Here is a 25,188-nt window from a genome sequence, read left to right as displayed (position 1 = left end):
TGTGCCGGGACAGCTCCAGCACGGGCAGTGCCCACCAGGCTGAGCTCCTCGGGGCAGGGGCAGGTGCTGAAGCGCTGACAGAGCCTCGGCAGCATCAGCAGCAGCGGGATTGCCCAACAGCGGCGAGAGAGCTAAAATTACAGACAGGCTGTGAATGGGGAAGTGGCGGTGGATGGGGACACGGAGCGCTTCCCGCTCTGCCTGGAGCGGGGACAGCAGCCACCGATGTCACAGCCCCACGGATGTCACAGCAGCCAGGTGTTAGGAGTAAAAAAAAGGTTACCCACTTTTTTAAAAGGTTGCGGAGTTCCAAGTTGGGCTGGTTGCTGGCAGAGGAGAATTCTTTGTTAACTTCATGTTGTAATCACCTGTTAAGAGTCGGTCGTTGGCTCCCTATTGTTGAGAATTCCCCTTTTTGTCAGTACCACCCTGCCTGCTGCCAGGTGGATGACCCCTCTGGGACAGTGAAAGGAGGGGACATCGGAGGGCACGCAAATGACCTCGGAGCCAGCATGCCACGGGAAAGCCACCCCACCAAACTTACCGAAAAGACTCAAAAACAACGAGCCAACGCAGAATTAAGAGATCAAAGTGACGTCTGGACGTGAGGAACGAAGTCCAGAGACTGCAGAGACGCTGAGACCCTTCTTTGCCCCTCGCCCTAGCCAGGAGGACCTCGGCTAGAGCCAGAGCCCTGAAGGTCAAACTGAGAAAGTGAACAAGGGATTTCCCAATGATCTCATGAGGACAGAACCCCCAGCTCTGCCCACAGACCAGTGGACAAAGCTGCACTCTTCCTCCTCCAAGTCACTCGTGGAAGCAATGGTGGCGTGAGCACAGACCCGTTGATTCTCCCACCAGAGCGGATCACTTTTAATAAAAGCATTAAAAAGGAGAAAGGTCTCCTGCCCGTGTTTATTTCAGCAGCCACGGATGTCACAGCCACCCATGGATGTCGCACCTCAGTCATGGTGAACCCCAAAAATCCCCTGCCCAGCTGAGTCCCAGCATGGGTTTGCACACCGGCCCAGGCTGTAGCTGAACAGGGACCATGGGATTAGCATCAGTCAGAAATGCTTCCAACAACTGATATGTTGGGGTTTTATGACAGAAAATGCCAATTTATTTGAAAGATATTGCTGTTGGAAAGAAAAGCTTTGCAGAAACTTGTAATCTGGAAAGATTTCCTCTGTTCTTGTCAGGATAAGCAGGAGTTTGTGTCACATTGTCAGAGTATAAACGATGACAGATCAGACCTGATGGCTGAACCAGTCTCCCATAATCCAAGTGTTGTGGAATCATCAAACAATGAGGGAGAGCTGTCTGTCTCTCTGACACCTCTTTTCCCCCAGACATCTGCTGGGGGTTTGTGTGTGTTTGTTTGTTTGTGGTTTGGGGGTTTTGTATTTTTTTGCACAAAATCATGTTTTTCTCATATGTAAAACAAAAATCTTCATTATCATGAATTGAAAGCCCGTGTGTATTTCTAATTCAACTCTGACTCTGCAGCCTTTCCTTAGCCCACCACTGTCACCACACTGGTCCCTAAGCACCATGGAGCTGTAGGAGCTGCAAAAACCCCAAGCAGGGGCTGCTCCCATTCTGTGTAATGAATGAAAGTGTGGAAGATGCACAAAATACCAGTTGCTCAGAGAAATAAACGTGTTTGATACTTTTTTTCTAAGGGTATGCAGTCAGTGTTGCTTGCAACTGTAGCCAAGGTGAAAGAGGGAACAGAAACATTGCTTGGAGCTCGTCCAGCAGGAGAGGACGGATGGCATTGTTCCTGTTAGTCCGTGCCTTCCTGGCACTATTGGAAGCCAGAGCATGGGTTTTCCTTCAGGGACAGCTTTGTTCCTGGTTGTTGGCTGGTTTTTTTGGCTGGTTCCAGACGCGGACATCTCTGTGCAGCATGCAGGAGCACATGGAAAGCTCCACACCCAGCACAAAGCAGCGCCCTGTGCCAGGAGTTCCCCCTCGCTGTCTGCAGGGACAGCTGGGCAAGGGCAGGGTGGCTGCTGGGGTGGTTCAGTAGGAGGGGAAAAAATAAGCACGGAAAACATCTGTGTGCTCCCAAAATCTGCCTTCAGCTGAATCACAAGATGCTTCTATAAAAGCGTGGTTAATTATTGCAAAGCAACCAAGCGAGGAAACACAGACATTCGCAGAGTATCTCCTGCCTTAATTAGTTGCTAAAAATGTGGCTCACAGCAGATGTAAAGCTGCAAACGGGTCAGCAGCAGAACTCTTTCTCCTGGTCACTGTGCTGAGAACTCTTCTCTGAGGCTGTTCCCAAAGGCTGGCAGGGTCAGAGGCAGCTCATGGGCAGCCAGAGAAGCCTCTTCAAATGAGGGTGGCATCACCAAGAGCACTCACTGTTCACGGCTGCTTCTGTCTGAGAAATACCGAAAAATGCGGAGGGGAATTAAGCGTAGAAATCCAGTTGGATTGTAACCCCTGAGCCTCGCAGCTGCCTGCTGTACGTGCACAGCAGAGCATGCATGTACAGAATGGAGCATGGAATTAATCCCTGCCCTCCTGGCCGTGAGCTGGGGCTGGGCAGGCTGTGAGCTGTCCCTGGCATCCTCACCTGGGGTTTCTGAGCTCTTCCTGCACCTTAAACTCCTTTCACAGGACCTGCCTGCTGGGTGGGTACCAAATATTTGCTAAATTTTTCCCTGAGGCTTTCTTCCCAAAACAATCACCTGCTTCCCCACGTTCATTATTTCGTGTGATCTTTACAAAATGTGGCATTTCTGTCTAAATAGTTTGCCAAAGACCTATGATAAACAGCACTAAATTGTCACTCGTGAGTCATTAAAGTGAACTGTCTTCACTTCATGCCCAATCATAGGATATTTTTAAATGTCAGAGCTTTTGGCTTAGTGGTTGTCACTGGCTTCATTTTTGGGAGACCCAAAATTAGAATACACAGGCCTGGTTTTCAGAAAGTTCTGTGCACCCTTACTTCAAATGTTAGTCCTTAATCACATTTCAGAAATATGCACGGTTTCCTCAGGATCAGTCAATTCTCTGGAATTTCTGACTACGATGCATTTCTGCCATCTTTCCTGTTTTCACATTTTCTTAATTGGTTTTCAGATAGCATTCAGCCTGGCAGTAATACATAAAGAATACAGGGATAAATATGCTTAACAATTTGAGAGTGACATATTTAGGTTTGTAAGTATTTAATTCTGATTTGCTCTTGTTGGATAACTTTTAAAAGCGAGAAGTTTTACATTTGAAAATTAAAAAATAAGGTAGGCATAATAATTTCTTGCACATAATTGACCTCCTTCCCAGTTTATCAGGAAAACTGCTGTTGGATTTAATAGAAGTTTTATCTGTTTAATCACAGTTGAACCCACCTCCTTGAATGGAACAAGCCTTGTAATGAATGCAAGACCACTTATGTTACCAATAGTTATTTTTATTTTCAGAATAATTGTTTCTTTCTGAAAATGGCATGTAGGGTCAGTGTCCTTGATTAAATGTCTGAGAACAGAGATTAAATGATCAATCAAGAGAGGAGATGTGACTTAAATGGCCACATGCATAGTCAGCGTTTGTTGGTGGATGCCACTGAAAGCTCAGCTTGATGTGGATCCCCCAGAAACAGAAGACCACAGCATTGTAAAAAGAAGTGTCACCTTTGTAAAAGCCTTGTTTAATTTTGCGTCTCTTTGCACCTTCCATCAGGCAGCTTTTGATGCCAGTTCAGCATCACAGTTAGCACAATGTGTGCTCCTAGACTCGGTGGGGCAGTTGAATTTCTGTAATACCTGAAGGATGGAGCTGAACCATGTCAAAGCTAAAAATGCATCCCAGTGCAGTGGGCTGTCCTTCTGTAGGAAAACTTTGCAACACTGCAGGCCTTCACATCACCCAGAGATTAGGGTGTAATCTACAGAAACCGTGGTGCCTAGTTTGTGGACAAATCTGCTGCCACAGTGAGCTCCTGGATTCTCCCAGTGGGATTAAAAATGTACAGAAGTCAATGATTTGTCTAATATGAAAAAAATAGAGCTAAAAATAAAAATAAAGAAAAGAGAAGACAATAATGCTTGAGGTTTATCTGTCATAGTAAGGTGGAGAAGCCATCTGAGTGGCATTGTTTTTTCATTTACTTTCTTTCTTAATAGCATCTTCTCATTTTTGTCTGTAGGTCCAGCTGCCCAGCGCCAGATCCAGAATGGTCCATCCCCAGATGAGATGGAAGCACAGAGAAGGTGAGTTAATCAGCTGTGCCACAGTTCTGGTTTGTAACTTGCATAACATGCAGTCCTTGTTCACCAGTAAGCACTGCTCTTTTCACTTGTACATATTTTAAGCTGGTTCTGAATGTTTTCTAATTATTGTTAATGATTTTGTAATGACTGTTAAAGGGTGAAGAGAGCCAAAGTTCACACTCTAGGTAAACTCTTTGGTTGGTAGGTACTCAGGAGTCTTCCTGCCTCCAAAAACTATAAGAAAATTGTAGGGAAATTTCTTGCACCTCTATGAATAACTGTGAAGGACCTGAGATCTAGTAGGGATTTACCCATGACTGGTCAGCAGTGAGGATATTTCACCTGAGATTTTCCTTGGGATAGCAGAGATACCACAAAGGTCAGAGACCCTCTGCTCACACAGGGCAGGAGATATTGCCTCTCCACTGCCTTCCTGAAAAACCTGATCCAGCTCTTCCCTTAACCAGTGGAAGTCACTCATTCTGCATGTGCAATTCAGGGCTCCAGTTTGGATGTCTGTTCTGTACATTTAAAATGTGAGCAGCTTAACTATGTTAGAATAATAAAAAAAAGATTTATTCTTTTTTGTTTAGAGAAGTAAAAGCCCTCTGGGTAGGTATTATTTGCCTGCTACAGGGCACATGGCCCTAGGAAAGCTCCTTTTGCTCCACTGGAGTGGAATGAGATGTGCCAGTAGATGCAGTTAGATATTACAGCATCTGCACTGGAGGACTTTCAGCTTTAATTATGCTGATGCATTCTTTAAGCACAGAGCAGCCCAATTTTAAGCCTAGGGGTTTTTTAATAAGCAGGAAGGAAATTAAGTTATGGTTTCTACCCTGCAAATTTGTCTGTTTAAAAGGTTTTTTTTAGAGATATTTACACAAATGTTTAAAGAATATTCTTCTTAAGTCAGAGTGTAATTTCTCCCCTCTTGTACTTTTCTCCTTGTATACTCCTTAAGTAACCTTGTGCCAATCCCAGGCTTTATTTAGTTCAACTGGAATAAATTTGACTTCCTAAGACTTTAAGAGCTTCTCCTTTTAGCATGTGTGGGAGGGTGCATTTGGCACCTATAAACTGCTTCTGACCCAGGGCAGAAAGGGCTGGTATGAGCCCCAGTGACTCCAATGGCAGTGGCTAACCCTGCTTTGGATTTCTGCACCCTGCACCTCAATTTGTTCTGCAGCAGCTCTAATAATTTGGGGCTGGTTTACCCATATTTCTTTCCTGTTCTGTCAGACTGAAATTTTCCAAGTTGGTTCTCTAGATAAACCTAGAATTTCCTCCAGGTTTAATCAGGAAAATGTGTGTATCAAGTTGTTCTTCATCATCAAATTTTGCTAATAAATACCAAGCTAAGGTAGGGGACAGTATGCTCAGGAAATTCTTAGTACATGTGTTAACAATTGAAATTTTAGCAGTGCACGTGATGCTGTTACATCCATAACAATCAAGAAAGAGTTAGGGTATGTATTGAAGTAAAGATTTCTATTTATTTGCTTTAAAGTGTCATAGCTTAAATGGCACCAGTTGAATCAATCAACTAAGACTTTCTCAAAAGTAATTCACCTTTGCACATATGATCATTTTCTCAGAAACCTGCAATATTCTAGAAATTGCATGGATTGCATGTTCTGAACATAAACCCACTTTAGGATTGATCTCTCCACAGTAAAATAATGTATTTTCCTTTACCATATATTGAACTAGGTATGAAACACAGAAAATTTGTTTTGCAAATTAAAATAGTCTTTATTTTCCACATTGGACTATTTTTTACTTTAAAAGCTTCTATTGGTATATAAATAAGATAGAATTGCTTAGCATTGCAGACTCTGGAAAGTACAAGAAAAGATGTAACAGAGAGGTGTCTTAAAATACTGTGCAAGGAGTCAAAATAGAAATGCTGCTTAGAGCTGAGCTTGCTTTACTGTACAAAGTAAAACAAGTTGAGAAAAGAGGAAACTGCACAGTGACTACTGGTCTAAAGATAAATGAAATTAATTAGGGCAAATTCAACCTAGAAACTGTGGAGGAAAATAGTAATAAACTTTATTACCAAATGCTTCAGCAAGGTAAATTCAGAATATTGTTGAAATCTATAGTCCATGTCCCTGCACTTGCCGAGGAGCCTGGCAAGCAGGCTGGTTTTCGCTGTCAGGTTTTTGGAGGAGCGCAGGGAGGGTGGGTTTGTGGCAGGGTCAGGGCCATCCCTCCCTGCAGGGGCAGTGCAGCGAGCAAGAGCAGACTCTGCTGATGGGCCCCTGGAACTGCACATCCCTGCAGAGCTGTCCCAGCCCCTCCCTGCCCGGGAGGCTCCACACGAGGCTGGAGCAGCAGTGCCGAGCTGGGATGGGGCTTGCAGGGGGAGCACAGCGCTGCTGGTGCTGCTGGAGCCGCAGGGACAGCGGTGCTGGGGCTGGGCTGGCAGTGCCAAAACAGGCTTGGATGTGCACCTGGACAACAGAGCCTTCGTGCAGTCAGCACCAGGACACAGATGGAGCTTTGCTATATTTCCATTCTAGTATGTTAATATTCTACAAGTGCTTTGGGCTCCTGATCCATCAAAGATTCTGGACTGTGTCATTTTGAATATTTCCTTCTCTGGAGATATTCAAAAGCTGTCTGGACAGAATCCTGGGGACTGTGTCCTCCAGGGGGTCCTTATTGAGCAAGGAGGTTTGACCAGATGGCCTCCAGTCCTCCCTTCCAACCTTATCCAATGTGTGATTCTGTGATTTTGTGGGGAATGCCCCTTACTCTTTCCTTGCAATGCTCACACACTTCAGGTTAACAGAATGCATGTTTGCTGTGCTCTCCTGTGCATTGGACACTGCGCATTCCTTGTGCAGAGCCCTGAGGAGTTATCTTAAATGGATCAACCAGCCCCTGCAGTGTCCAGTGCATGCAGGGCCATGTCCTGGGTGTTTCCCAGTGTGTGAACTGGCACTGCTGTGGCCAGGGCTGCGTTCCTTCCATCTCACAGGATCAGCTCTCTCCCCAGACACACAGTGCTTCTCAGGCTATAAAGCTTCTTCTCGAAATTATAAGGAATACCTAATCACCAGGGTTTTTTTCCTTGCTGTTTTAGACAAGTGATGGAGCAACAGCAACAGCGCCAGGAATCCTTGGAAAGAAGAACCTCTACCACAGGCACGTATCAAACCAAGCAGACACAGTCTGCCCTCCCTGACTGTCTCCTCTTGCTGCTGGTGGGGTTTGTGGGGTGCTGTACAAAAGCTAGACTGCTGAAAGGGGTTATAGTTACAGTTACATTTTAAATATTAGATTTCCAACTAGCGGCATACATGCATTTGGGCATGGTTGTGTTGTTGGGCAGGGGCTCAGGTCTGAAGCGTACAGGTGGAGCTGGGCAGGTTTTGCACTTGGCAAAACTTGTACAGCTGAGGGGCATTTTAGGTGTACCAAGGGGGCCTGGCCATGCTTCTTCCACACCCTGAGGAGAGCAGGAACCTCAGCCAGGACCAGGGTGACTCTGTGTTTCCAGGGATGTCAGCACAAAGGGGTTGATGTGCTGGATGTGCTCAGGCGCTCCCCATTGCTCTTCAGCACAAATCAAACTACAGTGCAGAGGAAGATGCAGCTCTAGATGCTCTTCATTGGGGATTTTGTGATCATGAAGTCTTCTTTGAACTTAATGGAAAAAGTATATATATTTAATGAGCTTACAAAAATCTTCTATAGCATATTAAGTTGCACTAAACTGAGAGAAGAGATGGCAGGAATAGTTTATAGCTACGAAGTATGGCTTTGCCTCTGTAAGGAGGCAGAGGAAGCAAGCAAGCCAAGATGGCCATCTTGTGTTTGGGCTTTGGATTTGGGCAAGGTTTTTCAGTTAATCTGGCCACATAAGGGAAATGTTTTTCCTCAGCTGTTAAACCTTTTGACTAGAAACCAGCTCAGACACACACACGTCTTTGGTGACAGAAAGAGTTGGACTCTTGTTTCAACAGAGGTTAGTGTGCTGTTCTGTACAGGGAACTTGGGCAAAATCCTGCCTTGGCATCCACAAGGAATGGGACATGGGGGCTGCTGGCTGTTCCCTCTGAGCCTGCAGGATGGCCACCTCTGTGTTCAGCCTGTCCCTTGCACCTGTCCCTGGTGCAGAGGTGATGCTCGTGATCCTGACTCAGATTCACGTGGGGCTTGGAGGAGCCTCACTGGCACCAGAGCATGCAGCCCATCCCGTGCTGCCAGGGTTCTGCTCTGCACACCCCTCCAGTTCTGCTGAGGGCTGGAAATCCCCAAGCTGGTGCCTGCACCATCTCCTCTCGGCTTTGTTTGAGTTTCTGTTTGCGTTTACTTCACGGTTCCTTTTCCTCCGTTCCACTTTGCCTTGGTTTCGTTCCTTCCTGCGTACCCACCTTATTCTTTTGTCTTTTCTGTTCTTTTAGTTTCCACCCTCCAACCAAGCCTATGCTCTCCCCCCTCTCATCCCCAGTCTCCTCCTCCTGCCTCTGGTCCCTGCGCTGCTCCTGCCCCTGGTGTTGTGCTGCCGCCCCTAGCTCAGGCCAGCGCTGTCTCTTCAGCACCCGCTGTCCCCGAGCCCGCTGCTGCTCAGTCCCCGTTCCTGGCCCAGGGGAGAGCCAGAGAGTCCCCGCAGTTCCTGCACAGGCACTCGGCCTCCGAGCTGCCAGCAGCCCCAGGCTCCTCCCCTCCTCCCTGCCCAAATGGCAGGGCTGTCATGCCAGGCATCAGGAGAACCTCGCTGTCTCCACCGCCTCTCCATCCTCCTCCCTTTCCCTCTCACCAGCCTCTCAGGGGCTCTTCTCTTTCCTGCTCTCCTCAGTCGTCTTCTTCCTCTGCCACAAATGCACCATCTCTGCAGAGGGGTGATGTCCTGCAGCCTCGTGGTCCCACCATCCTGCCCGTGATTCCTGTCCCACCTGACAGGGTCAAGGCACCCACAGATAAAGCAGGGTGGGAGACCTCAGCAAATGCACCCCTGAATGGCCATCCTGAGGAACAAATTGCTTTAGGCCCCCCTGGAGCCCAGGTGAAAAGTGTGGATGGGTGCTTGTTCCCACACCTAGGAGCCACACCCTGCTCCCCGCTGCCCACCATCGCCAGCCCCCCCAGCTCCTCCGGCCAGGCTCCCTACCCATCCTCCCATTTGCCATCTTGTCCTGCCCAGCCGTGGTGCCAGCCCGTGTCACACTGTCTTCCATTGCCTCCCCCTCACGCTGCTGTGTCTGAGGTGGCTTTGCCCAGGAGGACCCCTCCTTACATGACATCACCAGCCATTGCCCTCTTGAGTAAGTACTGACTTTGAATGAGTTGTGACCTGTGTAAAGCCTCAGCTGTCACCTGTTCAAAAAGTCTGGTTGGCACTGCCCCTGACCAGTAGAACAAGGGTTGAGAGACCCAAAGCTGCTGCTGCTGCTGTATGTGATTTCTGAAACTGGGGTGGAAAAATATCAAAATCACTCCAGACTAGTCCAGGGACCAGGCAAAAAGTAAGAATTACAGAACCAGGACCCTGTAGCTGGGTTGTTGCAGTGCATATTCTTACTGTATTATCCCAGACTGAGATTTTTGTCATTCAGCAGAGTCAAATTGTTTCAAAGACCTTCATATAGAACCTATTTTCAGCTGGACCAAACATAGCAGATGGGCTCTTCTGAAGCTGGAGGCCAGGTCTGCAATAGGTTTCTTGTCTGTGTAGGATATTGGTAAAGGTTGGGATTTTTACTCTTTTTGTTAAGTAGTATTTCTGTAACAAGTGAAACATAGAACATGGATTTTGTTTAAGATACCCAGAATTCCCTGTGGTTGTGCAATTTATTTAATTCAGGAAACTCTGTTCCTGGTATTCACTGCATGTATAGTTGTGGGCTTGTCACTGTAACTATTCCAGCAAACCTTTCTCATTGAAGGCAGATCAAGGGCTTGTGTGTGGCCACTTTTTATATGGTCTTGATTTCTTGTGCCTATCTAAATGAAGCCTGTGGAGTGATAACAATTTGCAAGCAATGCAATTTGCAATTCAGAGCATATGTTTTGTGACTTGGATCTATTCAGATTTATAGCCACATATAATGCTAAAGTGATGTGCCTGGAAAAGGAGGAAAACTAAGACATTTCCTTTTACTTTCTGCTAAAAGTATTACTGTAACCACTGGAGGCTCAGTCCTTCAGCTGATGCAAGTCCTTGAAATCCACTTAGTTCAATACAGTTATTTTAAACTCACATCACTCCATTATTTTGACTCAGTTCAATTTTTGCCTGAGGCTGCCCTCTAATTAGGTGGGTGTAGTTTTGCAATTACAATTAAATGTACCCACAATGAATTACTAACTATTATGTTCATGAACGAAAGAGGGCTTGAAATGTTTAAAGTATTTCTAACAGCAGCTATGGTTCATTTCGAGAATGGAATTGGGAGTGTGAAATAATGGCAGAAGTAACCACAGAAATCAGGCAATATTATAAGAAAACCTAGATAAGAGGAAAAACAAGCTGTTAATGTTAAATATGGTTTCCAAATATTTCTCAGTCAAAACCCACCTGTCTTTCAAAGTAACACTGAACAACTGAAGCTGTGAATACATACCTAGAGCAGCCTGTTCTGACAGTGTGCATGGGGAAATACCCTTGGGGAGGTGTTATTTTTTCAGCTGACCTGTTACAGACAGGTGAAACACTGCAATGGCATTCCTCCATCAGCCCATCCAACGGGCTGCTTCTGAGAGGAGCTTTGCAGAAGCTCAGGGTACTTGGAGCTGGAGTCTGCAACTGGCTGAGGCAACATGCCTTCTGCATGACAGAAGGGAGGATGTGTCACTGTAGCCCACAGTTCTCCTGAAAAGCTGATGCCAACCAAAGTCCATGGAGTTTATTATCTCCGTATAGAAAGCTGTGGGAGAAGCAGAAGAATGTGCCACTAATGAACTGGGACGCATTGTCCGTGTTCTGATTCTGACACAGAATGAAACACTAGCTCAGCCAGGGAGGAGAGGTGGGAGAAGACTGCCAGTGACAGGGTCTCTCAGGAGCACACAACTGTAGCTGGCTGACCATTGATACACGCACCTCTTCACATGCTTGGTGCTCCCTTGCATCAGCCCCTTGTGCTGGAGTCAGGCCATGGCATTGGGAGTGGGACTTGACCTTGTCTGTGGGCTGGAGGAGATCGTGCTTCACACCTGATTCCTGTTCTCTGCATTTCAGGCCCAGCACTTCCTCCTGGCCACCCCAGTGGTGCTGCTGTGATCCCTGCTTCATCTGGGGGGCCCCCACCTCCGCCACCCCCCCCGGTCCCTCCGCCGCCCATGGGAGCTGCGCCGCCGCCTCCACCGCCGCTGCCGGTGGGCGCGGGCCAGGGCGCCGGCGCTGAAGATGGGTCAGTGTCAGGGCTCGCAGCAGCTCTGGCTGGTGCCAAACTGAGGAGAGTCCAGCGGGTAAGGAGGTGCCACTGGGACCCCCCAATGGGCTCTGCTCTGCTGCAGGACAGCCTGGCACAGCTTGGTGTCATGGTCTGCAAACCCACAGTGAGACATGGTGGAACATGCTTCAGCCGACCATTGGGTGAACCTCTAAATGGGATTTTGCAGTGCAAATGAGGCTGAGCAGGAAATGTTGGGTAGAGTTTGCTCTCTTCAGAACATAGGAGTTAGCAAATGGCTGTGACTTCTCACGTTGCCAGGGTTTCACTACTTCGTATAGTCCACCATTGTACTATGCATTAGTGTTTTCACTTATTTTAAGTGGTTAAAACTACACTATACCTACAGAAAAAAACAGTGTAGCCTGTTGAGGTCTGGTCTGTAGCTATCTACTTAGGTAAAGGTTGCTTAACCATGCATAAAAATAATTATGAACGAGCAGCACTGTGGGTTTTTTAATAATTTGCCCATATATTTGCATCATCCAGATCTGCCTTGGTTTCAGTAATATTCCTGTGGGTCTTCCTCCCAAGGCAGAACACATCCTATCTCTGGTTTCGGGCTGTGATTGTGATTGCTGTTCCTAACACTTGGGAAAACTAATCATTAAGGGTATGGTTGTAAAGCAAGCCTTTCATTAATTCCAATCTTGATTTCTCTCTTAAGCCAGAAGATGGTTCAGGAGGGTCCAGCCCCAGTGGGGTCTCTAAGAGCGATGCCAATCGAACAAGTAGCGGAGGAGGAGGAGGAGGACTAATGGAAGAAATGAATAAATTACTGGCAAAAAGGTTTGTACTTACACCTCTAGTAAGCCCCATGAGATCTGCAGCAAATTGTGGAACAAGGCACTGTCATTTTTGTGGTTAGCTGTGGGTGTTTCCTTGCGATTTGACAGGTCCTGCAGATGTTGGTCACCAGTATTGCCCAACTTTTAATGCGAAAGGTGTTGCATTGGAAAATAGGCTGCCTTTCCCAAGAGTTAGATGCTATATTTTTAGATCTAAGTTTTTTAAACTTGCAAATAGTGAAGGAAAAGGATGAATAAAATCATGAAGGGTAGGTGAAGCTATAGAGTACACAGAGATGGAGCTTTTAAATAATGTTGTCTTAGTATAAAGACAGTTGTCAGCTCAAAAGATCTGATTTCAACTTTCCTCCATGTCCTGCTCATTTCAGAAGCAATTCTGAACATAGGCTGTGGATTCTTTAAAAATCCTTGTTAAATCCTTTGAAAAGTAGTAAATAAATACACAGCACTAAAAAGTTCCCTGCAGTATAAAATAGCAAATAGATAACTTTCTTTCTTTTCAGAACTAAAATAGCTTGACAGCTCTTAATAGATTTTAGGGTTTCTTGGCCTGCTCTATATCAAGAATGACCTTCCCTAACTGGAAGTTGTCTACAGGCAAAGTACGGTTTGGTGATGCTGGGGTAACTAGCTCTGTTCAAGGAAGCAAGCTGAATGGTCATCTCATATGTTTGAACATAGAATTTCAGCACACTGGTGTGGTTCTAGTCTAAAGTGTACTCCAGTATGGCTTTTGGCAGTAGGATCTTGTGTCTTCAGGTATTTAGAGTGGAATTCCCCTGGTATCTTGACAAAAGCACTTGCACTGCCATAAGCATTGTGCTACCACTACTCTGAAAACAGCTGAGCTCCAAATCCTTTCCCAGGGACCTGATAGCAACAGAGTTATCCCCTAAATTTTGCTTCACAAAGCCATGGAGGTACCTGGAAATACACAAGTGCCATTCAAGGGTGCAGTCTGGGCACATGCTGTTCAGCTGATAGTGAGAGGATTTCCTTTGGCTGCAAATTCCTTTTTATGTGTGATGACATAGGGAAAGGAAGAACCTGGCACTGTGTTTCAGATTGCCCACTATTACCAGAAAGTAAAAATAAAAAAAAAGTTTGGTTTTAAATTGAGCATTTTCAGTACAGAAATCAGAGTTATGAGCATGGGATCTCAGAGGCCCTTTTCTGAGCAGTAAACCCCATGCTCAGAAACAGGGAATATGTCTAATGCTCAGTAAGTAATGGAGGAAAACATTTCTGGGAGCTCAGATGCTATAAAATGCCACTCTCTAGATTCAGTGGGCCCTGTGAGAGCAGCCCTTTGCTTCAAGACTAAAGTGCAAACAGAATAATGAACCCACAGACCACTGTCACTCCCAGCCCAGTTAAGTTTGTTGCAAGACATAAGTCTAACACTGGTCTCTCACCCTGGAAAATATTTCCCTCACTTAGATTTATAATAATTACCACTTCTTTTTGTTTGAAAAATCAAGTAAATATTAGAGAAAGACAAAAAAATATAACTGATTTAGTGAAATTACTAATGCAATTAAATGCATGAAAATAATTCCCACAGAGCACTATGTCCTACAGATACATACTGCTCAGTTTGTTCAGTTTTTTGTCAAATTTTAATCAAATCCTCCAAGTTGTGTATCCAGTGAGGCCTTTCTTAGTGCTTCCTGAGATATTTTTTTTCCTGAGTTGAATTTTGTTCACTTCAGAACTAAGACTAAATGAAAAACCTGTCAGATTGGTGTTTAAAAAACATTTGCTAAGGGAAGTGTTCACAGGTGGATAAGGGTAAAGTTCAGCACAACCAAAGTCCACGTGGAGACTTGAGCTGCAGTTCCCCTAATGGTCTAAAATGGGAAATTGGATTTCTAGGGCCTCAGCACCTGGCCCACTGGAGTAATGTTTATTTAAGGGCTTAAATAGGGCTTAAAAATCAAGAATTTGGTTTTCTTTTCATCATCCAGTTTGTCTAATACCTAAGAAGTTTTGTCATGTATTTTTCTAAAATAAACAACCAACATCTTTGTTTACTGTCATGTCCAGTGTCCCAGTGGATGAATTGCAGCTCTTTGCCACTTACTCCTCAGAGAGTTTTGGCCGTCCTTGGGAAGCAGAAATGAGTGTGGTTCTCAGGTCCTCACTCAGCTTCTGTGGGCAGCACCAACACTGCTGGTCCTGGGACTACAGGGCTCAGGAGCTCTGCTGCCTTTGAAGTGATTTTTAGACAAAAATAATCTCCTGTTGTTCACCAAAGGCACTTGGAAACCAGGTGGATGGGCTGGTTTCCTGATTCCTGGTCTCAGCCGGAGCTTTCCCACCTGGAGGGAAGAAGGGGTCTTGGCTGAGGAGAAATGGTGCCCAATCTCTCCCAGCGAGAGTGAACCTGGCTTGAAGGGCTTTTTGGACAGTTTTCCCATCATGTGGGAGCACTGCTCAAGCCCTTTCTCTGTGCAGGATCAGGGATGTGGGATGTAGGACAGGTCACAAAGTGACACTGGAGCTGGCTGCCAGCAGTGTTGTCACTGCCATACCCACCTGAGCCTCCTGCTGTGGGCAGGGCTGGTCCTCAGAAGCCCCTGAAACGGGGTGAGTTGTTCCTCCTGTGTAGGACCCAGGACTGCCTGAATCCTTGAGAGAAGCCATCCTTTTCTCACCCAGTTTCATACCCAGCTTTCCTTCCTCCCTCTGTTTCATCACGTTTCTTTATGCTCCACACCCTGCATTCCTCTCTTAAACACCACCTCATAATTTTGCCCCTCTCCCTGAGCTGTATCACTGGGATCTGAATTCTTCACCTCCACCCCAGCCCTACACAACCAAACACATCCAGCCATTGTTATGCTCCCTGAGATGAGCTAAAGAAATAGTAACTTCCACCCAAGCCTGAATCTTGTCTTCCTGTGGGGGTTGTTTCTCGAGGGTTGACTGTGTCCTATCTCCTTTTCTTTGCAAAGGAGGAAAGCAGCGTCACAGTCAGACAAGCCAGCTGACAAGAAGGAAGAGGAAAGCCAAAATGTAAGTGAAACACTTCTCCCTGCTGTGCTCTTGCAGATTCCTTGTAAGCTAAAGCCCTGTGCTCATTCACTGTCTGGCAGGCAATAACTGCAGTGCTGATCCAGGGATAGATGTGCACATTCAATCCAAAGCCAAATGTAACTGCTCCCACCTTTCCTGGGAACAGCACCCTACAAACAAGAGCAGCTGTTTTATTAATATTTCATTCACTGTGTAAACCAGGTTAATGAGCTCTATTTCATGGTCTAATCCCAGTGTTGTAGGGAGCAAGAGGTAATTGCTCTGTAAGAAGGTGCACTAAACCTTCTGGCAAGTTAACTTGAGATAAAGTTCATGTTTCTTATTTTATATTTGAGGCTTGAGCTAAGCTGAAGTAGACCATCAACCCTGCACCTAAATTTAGGTTGCCAGCCTCCATGCAAAGCAAGAATCAGCTCCCTTCAGACCCCAGAGTGCACAGAGAATGTGCCTGGTGGAAGAAGGGAAAATGATGTATTAACCATTAGATCATGGTCAAAATATGTGACCGTGATAGGTACACTAAACTGAGATAGAACTTGGACAGCTTTGGGGAACTTTGATTTCCACAAAGTGGAACATTTCTCTTCCACAAAAGCAATTATACAAGTGGTTTTATTTGACTCAGTCTGTAGACTGAACTTGATGCAACAACTCTTGAGTCCAACATGCAGGTGAAAACACTTTTCTACCTGTTGAACTGGTAAAGTGTGGAAGACCTTTTCTGTTTTAGGAGAGGGCAGGACTTGCACTGTGTCCTTTCCAGTGTGGTACTTTTCCAGAATGCTGCCCTCTCAGCATTGCTGTTGCTAGCCAGTAGCCTTGTGAAGGCTTTCTGCCACAGCTGCAAGGTCATAGAGCATTCAGTGTGCCTCATGTTGCCTGCGCAGAGGTGTTCTCTCCAAAGACAAAGCTGTTCAATAGGAAGTCCATTAAAACAATCCAGGTCTTGCCCCAAGCCAAAAGGTTTGTAGCAAGAGCAGGGATAAGTACTTTTCACTGTTCAGGGAGAAAAGCAACTCTTTTCTGCATGTTGTCCAAGGCATGCTTCAAGCACGGAATTTGCCTGTTGAGCCCCTATGCAACCACTGCTCTTAATCTTGCCCCAAAGCTGGTTTTGAACCATGCACTGGGAGGTGAAAGGCACCACTTAGCTTCTAACCTGCCAGCCTCTGCTTTCTGTCTCTTATTCTCTCTTGCTGAAAGTCTACATTAGTTTATATCACCAAATTTTCAATAGCACCACTCTCTTTAGAAGAGTGATTTAGAGAACATGTTTAATTTGTGTCTTGAGTACATTTTGTGTTCTTTCAAACTGGGTGCAATTCCATTTTACAACGCAGAGCTGATGTTTACCTGAGTATGTTTTGAGGGTTGCTAGATAATATTGTCATGCCAAATATATGGATGAATGGTTTATGATCTGTCACACATAAATCCAAGATAAAAGAGTCCAAATTTCTGATGAAGTGTTTAGTCTTCTACTTAAGAGGAGTTCTGATTGATTTAGTTACATTCTGTTAGTACCTGAACTCCTCTCTCTGGTACTGCTGGCTGTCTTGGGGTGACAGACTGGGATGTAGCAACAGTTCCTTTAGGTGGCTCAGTTTCCACATCTCAGAGAGTTTCTAAATGTGGGAAGTGGATGGTTTGTATTTAGACAACAGCACTTTAGAGCGGTTTCACCTGATTTGGTATCTAGAGATAAGAGTGGTTGAGTGTAATCACGAAAAGGTGCCCACATTAACTAAAATAAAAAAGGATGTATTTTTCCATCCAGTGTGAGAAAGTTAAAGTTTAAATGGCCTTGAGCCCATACCTTGGCACCAGTGCCTGTTGGACAGGGAGGAAACTTGCTTTTACCACATGTGCTGCAGCTGCCTCCAGAGTAGAAGAGGACTCTGCACTTCATCCCTAAAACTCAGTAATGTCCTGTTTTTCTCTTTGTAGGATGATGCTAGCACCTCTCCTTCAACCAGTACACGAGGCTCTGCCCAGCAGCAGCAAAATTCATCAGGTATTAATTAAGTTGAACTACAGGCATTGTAGTTGTCTTCTTAATCTAGTCTTGTCCACCACCTCTAGCCTCTGGATTCATTGTCCTACTTCCAAGTGCAGAAACTAACAGTAACTAACAGAAAAATTTCCAAAAACTTGTGATTTTAAAAACTGAATTCACCAAGAAATTATGACTTTTATATGCTTCACAGTCAAGAAAATTGCAAGACAATTTAGTTAGACATGTAGCTGAGGATCTATGTCTTCAACATTACACACCTAAATCTTTTAAGAGAAAAAAGCTGGATTATTTTACTTTTTGAAGTGTAGATATCCTCATCTGTGCAGGTGGGATTCGGATGTCAAACTGCTATTTAGTTTGCTGCAATAAGGCTGATCCTGAGAGTTCCCAGATTAAATTGGTTTTCCTAAAATTAATTAAAATAACTGTATCTGAGTAGATGAGCTGCAAGCACTCACATTCATCCCTGCACCAGTCTTGGCTTTCATGCATACTGAGAGTCTCTCCCAGGGGAATGACTATTTAACCATTCCAGCTTCCTTTTGGAACAAAGCCATGACCTGTGTGCTTTGCAAGGGAAGGGGAGGAAGCCAGGAGAAAGGTGTATGTAAATGAGATCTAGAGATTTCCTGGGAGTGCCCATAATCTTTTCAGGACCTCACAGAGGAGCAAATTCTTGTATATAAAGTTGTCAAATCTCTTCAACAGTTTATTTTAGGAGACTGGGATGATATGAAGTGCTTTCAGCACCAAGTGTTATGTAGTACAGCTTTTGGGAGTGTTCTGTGTGTTAGAAGTGCACATAACATTAAATAAATTCTCTGTGGAGATTTGCATAGTGGGCTCTTACTGCCGTTTTTTTCCATACACCCACATTTTCTGCCAGCTATGCAGACAGAAAACGTAAGACTTCTTAATATAAAATATAAATAAATATTGTACTGAATAAAGTAAGCCTTGCAGCAATTAGCCTGTATTTCCTAATAGAAATTATTTATGCTTTTCCTCCTGCTGTTCCAGTTCCATTTCTTTTTAGTATTGTTTAACTATGTGGTCCCTAATTAAAGAGATCACTAAGCAGATTTTTGCTAATGCTTTCCCAATAATGTAGGCAAATGCACTCATTCAGCCGTCTCATTTTCCTAGTTCTTCTCCTAAGTCCCTCGTCCTCACTGAAAGAAAGCAACTGTACAAGACAATCCACTTCAGGATATTTTTATATTTAGAGCAAAAATAATAAATTACCTTTTCATGTTTGTTTTTCAGACTCTGGGAAGAAGCCATGGGAAAGGAGCAATTCTGTTGAGAAGCCTGTATCTTCATTACTTTCTAGGTGAGCTGCATGGGGTGTCGCAGGCGGGATGCTCACGCTGTCCCCGTGGCACGCGCACGACTCATGTCTCGTTTCATTCCATTGCTGTAGAAATCCATCAGTGGTGAAGAGCTGTGAAGCTAAGAGCCCCACACAATCCCACGTGTCTTCTAGGTACTGGCTAACTGCCTGGCTTCTTACTGTCTTGGCTTGTCCTTTGGCTCATCCCATCATTCAGCACTAGTGTTCGTCTTCTGCCACGTCTTTTGCTCATTCTCTTGCAATCTGCTTTGTCTGTCTCTGCACCAAGTGTGAAGGTGTCATGGCAGAGCTTTGTTCCATGGAAGCAGCCCCCTGCTCCCTTGGGCATTATAGATGTTAATCATGCTGGAACCAGCATTTAAACCATCCATGTGTGTGTGTGAGTGAGGGACACGGGTCTGGCAGTGCTGTGCCATGTGGAAATCACATTTTGGACCATCTGTCTACAGAAGGTTCATGGTGATCCTGCCAATAGGTGAAGCTTTCATTGCTCAACCTCAGAAATTAAAAAGCAAAAGCAGAAATGATCTGAAGAGCTTGCAGCTGGGATAAGGGAAGTTATTCTTCTACCCATGCAACCGCAGTGGGTGCATAAGAAAGGAGAGTAAAACTTGGTAATAAAATCGAGATGTAAAAAGGCCCCACCACAGACAGATCTTTCAGACACATGGGGTACAGAAACCAGCAGGTGTTAAAAGCCAAGAAACCTCATAGTTTGAATGGCCAAGCTTCAGGATCAGCACCCATGTTTTTAATCACAGAGATTAGGTTTGATGTTGGACAGCTAGAGAGGCTTGCTTCCCTTGCTGGTCCAGGAGCACCCAGTGTTACTGGACACTGAGATGGATGGATAAGCTGAGTAAGGACGTAGAACACAGGCTTACAAATGTTTAGTATTTACTGCAAAGAGATGTCACTTATTTTACATTGTTAGGCGTACGACAGTGCTGATAGTCTGGAGAGAGGCAAGTTGCCAATGGCAACTATCTGCACATACTTGCTGCTTTGTTTAAAATGCTGTAACATGTTCTACCCAAACATTCAGAGGGATGCATCAGTGTTACTATAGCAAAATATAGATTTGCCAGCTCTCCTAAAACCAGGGAAACGTGTTGGTTCTAGGAAATACATGAGCTTCAAATAGATGGGAAAAGACCATTCTTCCTCCTTGGAAATGGGAATGAAACATGGGCTATTTAAAGCAGCCATCACATTTCAGTAGCTATCTTTTATAATGGCATTGCATCCCAGGAGGAGGAGTTCAGTGGGAAAAAATGGTTTCCTAATTTAGCACCTGGAGTAGTGCTCAGTAGTAGTAGTGCTTGCTTGAAAGATTTCTGTGGGGGAAGCAGGGCAGGTTTCTAAAGCTCTCCGTGGTGACCTGCTTCCATTCCTCATCAATTTGAAGGCATTTGGATCTTTCTCAACTCCCTTAGCTGTGAGATGATAGGATACATGTCAGGATTTCCCAAGGAAGGGTTACAAGACCAAACAGCCCTCAGGAGCAGCAGCATCTCCACCAGCCCCCAGTCTGGGCTTAAAGATGATGGCAAAGTTATTTGAAGCCTTTGTAGAGCATAGTTAGTTTTTTAAATGTTTTAGAGTTACTGATTAAAAGAGAAAGGCAAATGGCTTCTAGTTCCTTAATTTATTTTATCAGATGTCATCATGGCTCAGCCCACTGACTAATACCATGCAGAAAGACTGATAACACTCAGGTGCACTAGCCATTAAGGCCAGACTGGTTTTGTTTCTGAGTCAATAAAAAATGGCTGTGATACATGACACTATCAACAAGCCACTTGACTCACTGAAGTGTTCCAAAGAAAGGATTAGTGGGTTATTATTTTCCCAATAATATTTTTCTAAGCTGTAACCTACTATTACTTTAGCACCCAGTGAAAGCCTAGGTTGCCAGGACAGAGCTGCTGTACAGAAAAGGGACTGTGAGGGAAAACCAGACATGTAGCTTGCAAATTGCAAATGCTGTAATAAAACACAGTGTTCAATGGGCTTTATCCCCTCAGCATTTTCTAATCTGAAATCACTGAGATTCCCAACTCAAAAAAAAAAAAAAATTCACAGCATCTTTGAGGGTCAGGTTGTGCATACAGGAGCAGTGCTGCTCTCTGGCTGCCAAATATTCCTGAGCAGCACTTGTACACAGGTGCTCCTGCTCTGGGGTGGATTTCATCCACACCATCAGGTGGGTGCAGCTTAGCACACACTGCAAGAAACTGACTGGCTTTTTTATGCTTTTCTTCCATTTCTCAAGGATGAAGCCAGTGAGCAGCAGCAATGACGTGGCTATGGATGCCTTAGATTTTGATCGGATGAAACAGGTGAGTGAAGATGTCATTGGCACTTTTAGAGGTTTGGCAAGCTACCCATTTTCCCCCATGCATGCGCTGTACGAGCAAAACGGCTGTTCAGTCTTCTGATTTCCTCTACAACCAGGTGCCTAGGGAAGGGCTAGCTGGTGAGCAGCACGAGAGCACAATCTCACTGCTATTCCATCTTATGCCTGCACAGAAATGTGCAAGTAAATATGCCAGCATCCTCTGCATCCATGCCTGGGAGTGCAGACGTAGCTGTTAGCAGTGCTAGGCTCTGAGCAGCCATGGAGGTGGGGGACAAGCACAACCGTGTTAAACTTGCATTTTCTTCCACCAGTTAGAAGGAAATTCTGAGCAGCTGACTTGTGTTTTGTCTCATCAGGAAATATTGGAGGAAGTTGTAAGAGAGTTACACAAAGTGAAAGAGGAGATAATTGATGGTAAGAAAGAGAAAAATTATTATTTTTCTCATCTTTATGACTAATTTTCCATAGATAAGATGATAGGAACTGCAGAGAGTTCCCTGGTGTTTTCAGACTTCTCTGAACAGCTCTGATTTATACACACATTTGAAGAACAAGCATCTACCTTATCTGAGCTCTGACCATAACACTGCACTTACATCCTTTATTATGCTGTTGATGAGCCACCAGCCTATGAGAAATTTGCTGGCTGGTGTTTCTCACAGGTTGGGAGGGTGAGAAAGGGCCTGCCTGTAGCCCATGGCACATCAATTTATCACAATCAGCAAGCGTGAAATTCACTTGTAACTTGCCGGCCACACAGGTCCGGGTATGAGGAGGGGACAAAGGAAGCTAACTGAAAATCCTTCCCAAAAATCTTCTGTAGTTTCCTATGCTTGAAGAGTTCTTTCAGACCTTCACTCAATTACAGCTTTCCAAATAGCCACATATTGTTATAATACATTGAAAGTACAGCAGCTGTACCAAATGTATCAGTACTTTTTTATAAATTGCTCTGCAGTTTACAACTGAAGGCATTTTTCAGGGCCATTATTAAAATGCACAGCAGAATTCCCATTTGAAGGCCACATTAGGGCATATGAAGATATGTCCACACCCTGCACTTCCCACCTTAGCTTCACAGGGAAGGGGAGAAAGAGGAGACTGTAAAACAGCTAAAATCCATTTCCTGTGCCCTTGCCCTAGATGTGTGTGCTCACAAAGCTCCGAGGCATTTTGCAGTTGGAGAGCCCCTTGTCCATACGCTACTGTCCCAGCAGCTTGGCCCTCAGAGCCTCTCTAGCTCATTCCAGTGCAAAACAAGGCATCCACATACACCACAGACGCACCTTCTCACTGTAGTACTGCAGTTTGCAAGCCAGCAGCTGACTGCTTACCCTTACTCATCCTTTTACCCTCCACTCATCCTTTTAGCGGCGCGTACTTTTGCAGCCTCTGCACTGAGCGATGTCCATCCCGCTGGCTGTACCACTGTGCACTAACTCTCTGCTTTGGTTTTCCAGCCATACGGCAGGAGTTGAGTAGAATCAGTACAACATAATGATTGCAAAGCATTTGGACGGTACTAAGAATGCTAGGAAGATTGGATCATTTCTAAGTGTACCAAGGTCATGCAAGATGGTGGGAGAGGACACCGGCACTGTCTTTGTTCTTACACCCTTTTTATTAGCAGACTCAGCACACTTTGAAGCTTGCTGCTGCCTTGGATTCGCTTCATTTTACAAGTCTTAATCTAAAGATTATTAAATTTTAAATTTCTGGATTTTTTAGATTTCATCTGACACTGCACATTGGATTTGTCAGCCTTTTTTGTATTTTGTATTTGCTTATTTAAATGTATTACCTTTCTTTTTAGTAGTAGATAAGAACACACGTGAACCATTTGCTTTTGATAGATGACTTCAAAGTAATTTTACTAGTAGTCTGCAATGTAAATGAAGATCCTTTGCCAACAGAAATGTATTGAGGCATCACCAGAAGAAAGAGACATGTTTAGTTGTCAGCCAACAAGTTCTTTGTCTCAGAGTTATCACAATATTAAAAAAATGGTACGTCAGTGCATCACAGTATCTGTGTTCATATTGGTAATAAACTGTTTATTGTCCACACGGCCCTGCCTTTCTTTGTTTCATTTGTCCCTTCAGTTCCTGCACTGCTGTGTCACTTGGTGGTAAAAGGAAGGATACTGAGACTCACTGTGGGGTGGCAGCTCTGCCTCCTGTGGCTGATGCCTTCTCCCAAAGGCAGACGTGGCCCTCACCTGTGTGGTGAGCACCACGTCCTGCAGGCAGGCTGCCCCCACCTCAGCAATGCTTTGCCAAAGCAAGTGAAGGACAGTGGCTTGAGGCTCTTCTCAGGCCACCACATCTCCTGCTGTCACTGAAAAATACACAGGTCCCATCATCTGTGCTCCTGCAGGTTAGCAGTAATAAAAGGGAAGTGTTTGTTCATGCAGAACAAGGCTGCCAAAGGTATTGGGTGGATGCAAACTGAAATCCCAGGCACAGCACTGCTGACTAGGGACTTAAGGGGAGTCATTTGTTAATGGTGTGCAGGTCTTGTGCTTTACTGGTACAGGACACTGAACACTTAACAGTGCATAGCCAGTCATTTCATCCAAGGCACGAAATTGTTTCCTTTGCAGCCATTCTTCCCACCAGAGTGATGCCTTGTCAAGGCTGACCTAGATCAGAGGCTAAACAGAGTTAAAGAATAAAGTAGATATTTATTAAAATGCCTCAATGGATACACCTTGGGCAACACAAGAGCCCAGCCAGGGCTACACCCAAGATGAACCCAAAATGGTCCCAAAAATGATGATTGGTCATGAGGTCTCTCACTTTTATAAGTTCTGGTCCATTTGCATAGTGGACTTAATTGTCCAATTAGAGCTTTAGGTTATGAAGTCCCATCCTTCTTGTTTTTCTCTCTTCAGTCCACGTTGTTTATGCTCTTGGGCCTGAAATTTGGATTGGTTGTCCTTGGTCCCCAGCTAGAGAAGGAATTGTTTTGTCTCCCTACTCTGTGAAGAGAACTTACTATCCCTTAATACAAAGCTCAGAACTACACACTAAAGCAGTACAGAATCTGAAAAATATAAAAGCTAAAACCTGAGGCATTAAGAGCAATCTTGGGGATTTCTGCTTGACTTAGTCTGGTGCAAGCTTTGCATGGCAGTTGTCTTGATACCATATTCTGGTAACCCTGTGCAAAAGCCAAGGGATTGGAGTTCCACTATTGAAATCTGTCAAGTTCTCTTCATTTCTTCAGGCTTCCATAAAGATTTTATTTTAAAAGCCAGGCCCTGAGGATTGGTTTTGGGAGCAGAGCCTGGTGCAGCAGCCCAGGAGAGCCTCTGATTGTCCCATTGCTAGTGGAGCAGGCAGGAGGGACAGCAGAGGAGGCAGCATGGGTCCTGTTTGGGAGTCAGCTGTAAAATGGTACCTGTTTTGTTTTGGGGTGTTCTTCAGCACTCTTCAAAGCAACCCAAATGCCTTTTACAAATGAGTCTTTTTCACAGTCTGGTTATACTGTAGATTAAATATGGGAGAAATGGGAGAAATCTGAGTTTAATGCAACAGTGAGCTCCAGACTGAGACTGATGTTTGTTAGCTGTTGAATGCCAGCTGAAGGCAGGAGAAAGGTTAAATAGCAAGATAAAGATTTCCACATGGGAACTAAAGGAAGCAGACACTGATGTGCATCACATTGCAACAACCCCAGGAGGAGCCATCCCAGTATGAGCAACCCAGACAAGCATCAGTAACAGCAGAGATTAGAATGCTCTGTTGCATAAATCTCTTACAGCAGCTCATGCATTTCCTAATTATAAACCCATTTAATGGCATACCTGATAATGGCAAGGACTCTTCAAAACTGCTGCTTTTCAAGATCTCATTTGCTTTGTGAAACTGTCCTGTAATCCTAATTAAGGTTCTGGAGGTTGGTGCTTGGCATGGTTCATGTTTTTCCTTGGAATGTGGCATTCTGCCTAAGGTCAGAAATAAC

The 25,188-nt window shown here is 44.8% G+C and overlaps 1 protein-coding gene across 7 annotated transcripts in view; it reads left to right on the top strand.

The window, feature by feature from the left end:
* EVL (Enah/Vasp-like) overlaps positions 1-23,290 on the top strand; it is a 147,697-nt gene extending 124,407 nt beyond the window's left edge. For 4 of the 7 annotated variants that reach the window (XM_064714526.1, XM_064714527.1, XM_064714524.1 and 1 more), the window contains exons 4-14: positions 4,169-4,232; positions 7,327-7,388; positions 11,428-11,657; positions 12,309-12,430; positions 15,408-15,468; positions 17,437-17,503; positions 18,773-18,839; positions 18,930-18,992; positions 21,136-21,202; positions 21,579-21,636; positions 22,683-23,290. In XM_064714526.1, coding sequence (XP_064570596.1) covers positions 4,169-4,232; positions 7,327-7,388; positions 11,428-11,657; positions 12,309-12,430; positions 15,408-15,468; positions 17,437-17,503; positions 18,773-18,839; positions 18,930-18,992; positions 21,136-21,202; positions 21,579-21,636; positions 22,683-22,720 — 899 coding nt within the window. In that variant the 3' untranslated portion in view covers positions 22,721-23,290. The remainder of the gene's footprint in view (positions 1-4,168; positions 4,233-7,326; positions 7,389-11,427; positions 11,658-12,308; positions 12,431-15,407; positions 15,469-17,436; positions 17,504-18,772; positions 18,840-18,929; positions 18,993-21,135; positions 21,203-21,578; positions 21,637-22,682) is intronic. The other 3 variants (XM_064714529.1, XM_064714530.1, XM_064714531.1) reach the window with 3 other exon arrangements.
* Positions 23,291-25,188: the final 1,898 nt, after the last annotated feature.

Source organism: Zonotrichia leucophrys, chromosome 5, assembly GCF_028769735.1.
Source record: "Zonotrichia leucophrys gambelii isolate GWCS_2022_RI chromosome 5, RI_Zleu_2.0, whole genome shotgun sequence".
NCBI classification, from domain to species: Eukaryota; Metazoa; Chordata; class Aves; order Passeriformes; family Passerellidae; genus Zonotrichia; species Zonotrichia leucophrys.
This window is presented reverse-complemented; position numbering and strand designations above follow the sequence as displayed.